This window comes from Camellia sinensis, chromosome 7 (assembly GCF_055761805.1).
Source record: "Camellia sinensis isolate YWXY chromosome 7, ASM5576180v1, whole genome shotgun sequence".
Classification (NCBI taxonomy): Eukaryota; Viridiplantae; Streptophyta; class Magnoliopsida; order Ericales; family Theaceae; genus Camellia; species Camellia sinensis.
Window position 1 is genome coordinate 195782782 of NC_138967.1, and position 9699 is coordinate 195792480.

Sequence of the window (9699 nt, forward strand, 5' to 3'; positions counted from 1 at the left end):
GCCTCAATAACTTGACCGCCGCAAGTGTTCCCTCCGCAGCTTGACCGTTGCATGCGTTGCCGCTACATGTGTTGCCTCTGCAACTTGACTTAGGCATTTTCCTTCGTGGAGTCCGTTTGGACCCTTGGCGGGTCGGACCTGCTTTAGCCTTCTGTTGGCCCATTTCCCTTAAGCTTTAGCCCATGCTCCTTTTTCATTTCTAAGGCGACATCAACACTTAGGCCCATATTTAATTTAGAGCTTAATTTTTGACCCTCTACAGGTTCCTGAGCATATTAAAATCGTTTAATCTGAACAGATGTACATTTTTGTATTGATTGTCATTGCGGATATGAACAGATAAATACATAGTCTAGTCTTTTAGTAGTGGCAGTTTTTTGCTACGTTGGCAGTACTGAACATGTGGGCAGTATTAGTGTATGTTGTGTCGGTGGTTTTTGTATAGCTTCTGTTAAGGCCTGGGGCTTGCCCCTTGTATTAGTGTATTTTCTTATCTTTTTAATTTATGACTTATTCACCTAAAAAAATAATTAAATTATTTAAATTATTAATTAAAATATATTATAATATTATAAAAAATTATTAATTGACTTTGTGATTTATTAATAAAAAATAATTCATCCCTTAACTAAGATTTTTTAATTTCACCCTTAATGATGTGATAATGACCCATATAAAAATACCTCTACGCTCCACTCACAAACTTTATTTTTTCATCCATATCATTAGAGTAGAATTAGGAAGACTCAATTAAAGGATTGTTAATAAAATGAATAATTTATTATAAAATTAAAATTTTTAAATAAAGGAATATAATTTTTAAAATAATTTGTAGTTTATTATAAAATTAAAATTTTTAAATAAAAGAATATAATTTTTTTTTAAATAATTTGTAGTTTAAATAAATCGTGAAATATATCGTAATTTACGGTGAAAATTGACTTTACTTGGTATACACGTGGGACCCGAAACGGCCTCCATACGAAACAAAGAAATATTCCCTCTTCATTTTGTTACAGCGAAATATTCTCTCTCGGTCTGAAAAGTGCTTTTGAATCCAAATCTACTCGTCAGTTCTCAATTCTGAAGAAGAAGAAGAAGAAGAAGAAGAAAAATTTCTCTAGTGATTAAGTTGAAAAAAGTCACTTCCGATCACTCAAACAGTTCTTTTTCTTCTCTCTCTCAGCCAAGCTAGTAAGTGATCTCTGTTTTCTGTTCATGTATGATGATTTTGCTCTTTCAATTAGAATAATCATCAATCGTATTCTTTTTCTTGTTGATAATTGCTGTACTTCTTGTTGTTTGTTTGATTATGAGCATCGAACTATGATCTCTGGTTCGGGAATGATCGATTCGTTTTCTGATCGATGTGATCAGAATCTATACGAATTTACTTTTCTGAATACATACCTAGATATGTTAGAAGATCTCTTGTGCTGTTTCAATTTGAAGTGTGAAATTCCGATCTGCTAGTGATGAGAATTATACTTATGTGCGTGTGTTCCGATGATATTACAATCCTACTGCTACTATTTGTTGAAGATTTTGATATCTCAATTCAAATAAACATTAATCATATTTTTATTTTTTTCTTGTTTCTATTTACTTTAGATGTTGTTGTTTGTTTCATTTTCTGATCGATGTGATCAGAATCTGCAAATTTACTTTTTTCTGAATAGACACCTAGATATGTTGAAGATCTCTTGCGGTATTTCAATTTGAAGTTGTTAAAATTATGATCTGAGAATCATACATATATACACACTTCCAATAATAATTAAGGGAAAAATCACTTCTTCTAAGCAAAAAAAAACTCTCTCTAGTCCAAGCAAGTAAGTGATCTCTTTTGTTTTTGGTTCATATATGCCGATCCTGCTGCTACTATTTGTTGAAGATTTTGATATTTCAATTAAAATAATCATTAATCATTTTTTTTTTCTTGTTGCGATTTACTGTAGTTGTTGTTTGCTTGATGATAAGCATCTAATTATGATCTAGGTTCGGAACAATTGATTACTTTTCTGAATAGATATACCTAACTATGTTGATGATGACTTGTGGTCTTCCAATTTGAAGTCGTGCAATTCAGATCTGCTAGTTTGATCTTTTTGCATGTTTTCTCTAAATCTACAAATTTACTTTTTCCTGTTAATTGTGTAAGGTTCTGGCTGTGATCAATGTCCTAGCCAGTAAGTATGAGATGGAGTAGGGGACCATAATTAATAGAGATTGAGTTTTATAGCATTGAATGAAGGTAGTTAGGTTTCTGCTGCAGAAAAGGAGAAATGAAAAGAAGGTTTGCCTAGGATGGGAATTCATATTTCTGTGGTACATGGGAATCACTGTTTAGAAGGTCTACTATGACCCATTACATGTTCTTTGATTCAGCCCAATCTACAGATTGAAATGTATTTCCAATAGTTGTTTTTAAGTTAGTCGCAAGGCTCACTAACAGCAGAATTTTAGTTGGATATAGTTTTATAGCCATTCAGCCAAAACGAAAAAAGTAATTTTTTAGACTCTGTAAACTTTATTTTTTGGTTAACTAACGAACAATTGAACTTGTATTTGAGCTCAGCTCTAATAGTAATTTCCCAGTCATGCTATATGCTTGATCTAATTATGTGCTTATGTCAGCTCAGACTGGGAAGAAAAGTCCATAAGGTGCAAGTCATTCAGATATGGAAGAAGAGTTGCAAGCAAGTCCAGATATACCAGTCATGAAGGTGGTTGAGAACACAGATAGCAGTGCCGATCTCACTAAGGTAGCTATGTGCTATGTGTCTTTCTATTTTTTTGATTTTGCTTTCTTGTTTTGTTTTGTTTTTATAGTTCTTCCATTTTACAGTCAATAGTGTAGAGAGACAAAGAAGTAGAAAGACACATAGCACACAAATGGAAGAAGTCACTTTTCGTTAATGAGCAGTCAGTCACTCTCAGTGAATTTGTTTTGTAACAAGTACCTATATATTTTCTTTAGCATTCCCACACAAATGACTTGAATTGAGAATAGCTAACCTTCAAATCAGCAAGTATAACTTGTTGTGCTAGTGTATCTGGATTACTTTTTTTTGCTCTGTTGTCTATCTGGATTACGAATGCCTAGTTAGTAGTCCTATGGCTAAAAACCTTTAAAAATAAAGTATTGAGTAGTATAAATGTCTCATTTTAAATTTTAACTTCATGTTTTCTCAACTTTATTCTATGGGCTTATCATGTAAACAATAGCATAGAAAGTAACATAATAATCATGAGCATTGCCTCTTATTAATTAAATGATAAAATTGTTTTACGAAAGAGTATCCCAACATCTCCCAGACTGGATTTTAGGGCATACCACTAAAAAAAATTTGTTGAACGGTATTCATGTCATCTTTAGAATGTATTTCCATAACACTTGATAATAAATTATTGGACTCTTAAGTGAGGTACTTATCATTGCATTTTTGGGTTGGACTATCTCCATACGGAAAATGTCCTTGTCGAAACTTGTGGCATATATGGTTTTTAAAGTTCTGCTGATTAGAAACTCTTATTGCAGTTCACAGGAGACTTGAAGCAAGTGCAAAAGGAAGAAAAGAAAGAAGAGGAAGAAACAGCATTGGATGGAGAATTTATAAAAGTAGAGAAGGAATCCTTATATGTAAAGGATGGTTCACATACTGCAGAAACACCTGCTGCTTCATCTGTCATTGAACGAAGCTTAAGCAATTCATCTGAAAGCAGAAGATTTCTAGAAACCCAAGAAACAGTGAAAGAACTTGAACTCGAATTGGAAACAGTAGCTGGAGCACTAAAGCATTCTGAATCTGAGAATGCTCAGCTGAAGAATGAAGTCTCGCTTACAAAGGAGAAGCTGGAGGAAAGTGGGAAGAAATATGACGAACTTGAACTTAATCACAAGAAACTGTGGGAGCAGATCAAGGAAGCTGGGGAGAGATACAATCTACAGGTTAATGCATTCCAAGAGGCATTACAAGCTCAAGAAACAAAGCACAAAGAGCTGGTCAATGTGAAGGAAGCATTTGACCATATGAGCCTTGAGTTTGAGAGTTCGAAAAAGAAGATGGGGGAGCTAGAGCAAGAGCTGCAAACATCTGCTGGTGAGGTGCATAAGTTTGAGGAGTTGCATAAGCAAAGTGGTTCACATGCCGAATCTGAAACAAAAAGGGCCATAGAGTTTGAAAGGTTGCTTGGATTGGCCAAGTTGAGTGCAAAAGAAATGGAAGATCAGATGTCTTCCCTGCAGGAAGAAATCAAGGGCCTGTACAAGAATATCGCTGAAAATCAGAAGGTTCAAGAAGCACTGAAGAGTACCACAGCTGAGCTGTTCATGGTTCAACAGGAGTTAGAGCTTTCAAAATCACAAGTTCTGGAAATGGAAAAGAGGTTTGTTTCAAAGGAGGCTCTTATACATGAACTGACCCAAGAATTAGATATGAGAAAGGCTTCAGAATCTCAGGTAAAGGAAGATATATCAGCACTTGATAATTTGTTGGCTTCAACAAAAGAAGATCTTCAAGCGAAGGTGTCCATGTTGGAAGAAGTCAAACTCAGGCTGGAGGAGGAACTGCATTCAAAGGAATTGCTAGAATCTGGGTTGAGAAACCAGGAGTCACAGGTTGCAATGATACAGGAGGAGCTCTCCAAAGTAACCAAAGACAAAGAAGCTCTCGAAGCTGCTGTGGCTGATTTAACAAGTAATGCAGCTGAAATGAAGGAGCTATGCAGTGATCTTGAGATGAAGTTGCAATCATCAGATGAGAACTTCTGTAAAGCTGATTTTCTCTTGTCTCAAGCTTTGGTGAATAGTACTGAACTGGAACAAAAGTTAAAATCTCTGGAAGAGCTCCATCATGAATCTGGATATGCAGCAACAACTGCCCAACAAAAGAATCTTGAGCTGGAAGACATAGTACGAGCTTCGTATGCAGCAGCAGAAGAATCTAAATTGCAACTGAGAGAGCTCGAGACGCGTTGCATAGCTTCAGAACAGAGAAATGTAGAGCTAGAGCAATTGCTAAATCTTCTAGAACTGAAAAGAAATGATGCTGAAAGAGACCTGAGAGAGTTTGCTGAAAAAATTTCTGAACTCAGCAGCACATTGAGAGAAGTAGAGGAAGAGAAGAAACAGCTGAGCGCCCAAATGCAAGAATATGAGGTTAACATAACTCAGATGGAGTCATCCTTGAACCAGTCATCTTCACGCAATTCTGAGCTTGAGTTGGAATTAAAGAATGTTACTGAGAAATGTGCTGAACTAGAGGGACGAGCCAATGTGACACATGAACGCAGCCGTGACCTAGAAGGTTTATTCCAAGTATCTCATTCGAAAGCAGAGGATGCTGACAAAAAGGTGAAAGAGTTGGAGCTGTTGCTTGAAGCGGAGAAATACAGAATCCAGGAACTTGAAGAACAAATAAGCACGTTAGAAAAGAAACATGGGGATGTAGAAGTTGAATCCAACAAACACTTTGATAAGATATCTGAACTTGAAGCTGAACTAGAGGCACTCCAATTAAAAGCATCGAGCCTTGAGGTTGCACTGCAAATGGCCACTGAAAAAGAAAGAGAATTAACTGATGTCTTGAATGGCACAACAGACGAGAAGAAAAATTTAGAAGATGCATTGGGAAATTTCAGCAAGAAGCTCGCTGAAACAGAAACTCTCCTCGAAGTCTTACAGAATGAATTGAATCTGACTCAACAGAAATTAGAAAGCACTGAAAATGATCTCAAAGCTGCTGGGATGAGAGAAAGTGAAGTTACGGAGAAGCTCAAGTCTGCCGAGGAACAACTAGAGCATCACGGTAGCGTGTTAGAGCAAGCTACTGCAAGAAACGCAGAGCTTGAGTCACTACATGAGTCTCTATCAAGAGATAAAGAGCTGAAACTCCAAGAAGCAATGACAATCTTCACCAACCGAGATTCAGAGGCAAAGTCAATGTTTGAGAAACTTAAGTTTCTTGAAGATCAAGTGAAGGTTTACGAAGAGCAGATAGCTGAAGCAGCTGAAAGATCCGCATCTGCGAAGGAAGAATTGGATCATTTTACAATGAAACTCGTTTCTTTCGAGACATTGAATGAAGAACTCAAAAGAAAGATTTTGGAGGCAGAAGAGAAAGCTGCACAGTTTTTCTCAGAGAATGAACTGTTGGTTGAGACAAATACACAGCTGAAAAACAAGGTTAATGAACTTCAACAATCACTGAACTCAGCTCATACTGAAAAGGAAGCCACTTCTGAGCAACTGATGTATCACATGAATACTATTACTGAATTAACTGATCGGCACTCGAAAGCATCTGAACTTCATTTAGCAGCTGAAGCACGGGTTTCAGAGAATGAAAGACAGTTACATGAAACCATTCAGAAATTTAGTCAAAGAGATCTAGAAGCTAAGGACTTAACTGCAAAGCTAAATGAACTTCAAGGACAGATAAAAATGTATGTAGAACAAGCTCATGAAACATCTGGTGTCACAGAAAATCAAAAAGTTGAGCTCGAACAGACCCTCTTGAAATTGAAGGGTCTGGAAGGCATTGTTGAAGAGCTGCAAAACAAGTCAGGCCAATTTGAAAAAGAGAGGGAACAGCTGGCTGAGGTGAATTCAAAGCTTACTCAGGATCTGGCTACGTATGAGTCCAAGCTAAATGATCTACAAGCAAAGTTGTCTGCAACAGTTGCTGAGAAGGACGGAATACTGGAACAGTATCACTCTTCGAAGAAATTGATAGAAGATTTGACAGAGCAGCTTACGCTTGAAGGGCAGAAACTACAATCTCATGTCAGTGCCTTGTGAATAATATATTACTGTGCCTTTATTTTTTTTTTCTTTTTGGGTGTCATTAACTGGTTCTGGATTTGGATTTCCAATTGAACAGAAAGAAGCAGATTCTCAAAAAGACTTTGAACAAGTGGCTGCACTGAAGAAGCGTTCCTTGGAAGATCTTGAAGCTAAGAACAAAGTGATCTTATTTCTAGAAAAGCAAGTGAAAGAGCTTGAGCAGAAATTACAGCTAGCTGATGCTAAATCAAAAGAAAAGGTATGTTGTCCCCAAAATGTGTGCACGTGTTAGCACATGAACATACATATATGTACTTTCATTCTTGAGTGCGCACGCACACACACACAGACACATATATATGTATGCCTTATTTGGTTTGTATATAGCATTCATATTGTTCAAAGAAAAGTAGGTGGATGGCGGTACATTACAAACTAAATTCTGTTGCATTCGTGCATATTGCTTTGAATTAGCAAAACATGCTACTCTATTATGCATCACTGATCACACAAGAGTTGAATCTGGGTTTGATTCTTCTCCAGTTCTCATGGAACTGGATGACCTCCATTTCTTTTCATTTAGCAATGTCACATAGCTAAATGCTCCCATGGACGGCCTGGATAATGATATTCCAGGCAGCCCTTTTTTTTCTTTTTTCTTTTTGATGAAATTCTGAGGTCATCTCTCTTTCTTATTTTTCATCCATGTTTCTCCCTCTCTTCAAAAATTCACCTACCCACCCCAGCCATCTCTCTCTCTCTCTCTCTCTCTCTATTGCTCTATATGTCATTTTGGCTCATCATATACCATCCACGTCATAGGATATTACAACTTATTAAATTGGTTGAGACACCTCCTAAATATTTATGACACACACACATTCACTAATCACTCATCCATCATGCTTACATGATGACATTTCCATCAATTTTGGCATTTGATTGTTATTCAAAAGGCCAAATCCAATTTTATGCTGCTTTGCACCATGGTTTACATTATATATAATCTCTATTCAAGTTTTAGTGTTGGGGACTCCAATTGTGCGAGCAGACTCTTGTCACAGGCCTATAATGAATTAGTAGTAAGAAAGAGCATAGCTTGGATATAAGCAGTAGTTTCGGCTGATAACATGTTCACTTCTATGCCATTCACAGGAACATGCAATGATGTGTTGGGTTTTGGTGAAGAAGATAGGAATTTTCCCAATTTTTTGAGAATTAGTGACGAGAAAAACGTAGTTGGATCTGCCTTTTACCATTTATGATGTGAAACAAATTTAAATGATGTTATTTTTAAATTCTAATCATTTTCATTTGAGATTATTTTTTCAGTCAAAATCTAACCAGCTACTGCTGCTGCTGTTGACAATGACAATATTTTGTGTTGCAGGGTGATAATGGAAGCAGTGCAATTCAATCAAAGGATGGAGTGGAGGTGAAATCTAGAGACATTGGAGCGACAATTTCTACTCCATCAAGACGGAAGAGTAAGAAAAAACAAGAAGCTACGTCTGCACAAACTCCATCCTCAGAGGCCCCTACTCAAACCACCGAGGTTTCGTCTCCTATCACTAGCATTAAGTTCGTTTTAGGTGTGGCCCTAGTGTCTATCATCATTGGCATAATTCTTGGAAAACTGTATTAGTTTATTGCTTCCCAAGTATGGGTTTTACCTCTAATAACTGTATGCTCTCTCTTTTCTTTTTCTTTTTTGGTTTTTTTTTCTCTCCGTTTTTTTGGTTTTGTGTGGGGGGGGGGGGGAGGGGATTGATTCATGTGCCATTCGAGTTTGTACCTAGTGTTCGATTTATTGTTTTGCAATGGTTTCAGATATAGCTTTGCTTTGTGCCTAGAAGGTATGAATTGATTGACACAGTTCAGCTTCTTGACAAATATATTTAAAAAAATGTTTTGGAATGTGTGAAATTGTATTTATATTCTAATTTTTTTGCATTTTTTTCTTGTTATTGACAGAGCCAATTGGGTTGCCATTAGCACGACCTTTATTTGCCAGGTTGGGTCCCTGAGCTAGGGTCTGATTTTGATCCATGCTACCAAATCGGCAATGGGTATGTATGTATGCACTGTGATTTGGCTCAAAATTGATTTTTTAATAACAAATTGCAAAAAGATGCTGTAATTTCCAATTGTTTTGGCAAAATACTACACTTTTTTTAAATTGTAATTTTAAATCACGATTTGATTTGGAAAGTTGAAGATTTAGAGGACTCGTTTAGGTTAGCTTAGCTCAGCTCAGCTCAGCTCACTTTCATATTGGAAATTTAATTGCATCTTCAAATTTTAAATTTATGCTGAGTTGACTAAATAGCAACTTCGCAACTTTGCCAGCATGGCAAAGTTAAAATCACATGTTGAATATATATGATTTTGAGGTGAAATTATAATTTTAACACGCTGATCCCAAAAAAAAAAAAAAAAGAAATCGTAAGTTTATCACGTGATTTTGTCTCCGTTCAACTATTCATACTAAAGACGAAATCATTGGTTAAACTTGTGACAAATCATTTGGGATCTGCAATATTTTTATAACATGTTATTAAAAAAGCAATATTTAGCCAAATCTCCCTAAATATGCAGCATACCCGGCAAACAAAGTTGATAAAGACTCAGCTTGGTAATCCCGAAGAAAAGTCATCTTTCATTCATCTTCTTCTCTTTATTTATTTATTTTTATTTTTGTTTTATCGGGTGATTTAGTATTAAATTTAATACCGGTGGTCCTCGCTTGACAACCATTTAAGTTTTGTCCTCATTCTGCTTAATAGAACTTCATATCTTACCTAGGAGGGACTTAGGGCTTGTTTGGCGAAGGCTTTTCTTTGCTTTTTGAGTTAAAATTTACAAAAAATTAAAATATACTAAAATAATTAATAAGACAAAATATCACATCA

At 36.1% G+C, this 9699-nt stretch overlaps 1 protein-coding gene across 2 annotated transcripts; it reads left to right on the forward strand.

Annotated features, from left to right (window-relative positions):
* Positions 1 to 930: 930 nt before the first annotated feature.
* On the forward strand, positions 931 to 8704 carry LOC114296075 (early endosome antigen). Of its 2 annotated transcripts, none has more exons than XM_082880313.1 (5): positions 931 to 1194; positions 2638 to 2765; positions 3542 to 6787; positions 6885 to 7046; positions 8178 to 8704. In XM_082880313.1, exons 2-5 carry the CDS (start codon positions 2682 to 2684, stop codon positions 8430 to 8432), a joined length of 3747 nt encoding a protein of 1248 aa, XP_082736439.1. In that variant the 5' UTR covers positions 931 to 1194; positions 2638 to 2681; the 3' UTR covers positions 8433 to 8704. The 2 variants fall into 2 exon arrangements, with proteins under 2 accessions (XP_082736439.1, XP_082736437.1); XM_082880311.1 differs by having other exon boundaries at positions 940 to 1194; positions 2643 to 2765.
* Positions 8705 to 9699: the final 995 nt, after the last annotated feature.

Excerpts from the sequence above, each read along its gene's own strand:
- LOC114296075 (XM_082880313.1), top strand. The coding sequence starts at position 2,682 with ATGGAAGAAGAGTTGCAAGCAAGTCCAGATATACCAGTCATGAAGGTG. Across the intron at positions 2,766-3,541 it reads GCAGTGCCGATCTCACTAAG|TTCACAGGAGACTTGAAGCA; the intron begins GTAGCTATGTGC and ends CTCTTATTGCAG. Across the intron at positions 6,788-6,884 it reads GGCAGAAACTACAATCTCAT|AAAGAAGCAGATTCTCAAAA; the intron begins GTCAGTGCCTTG and ends CCAATTGAACAG.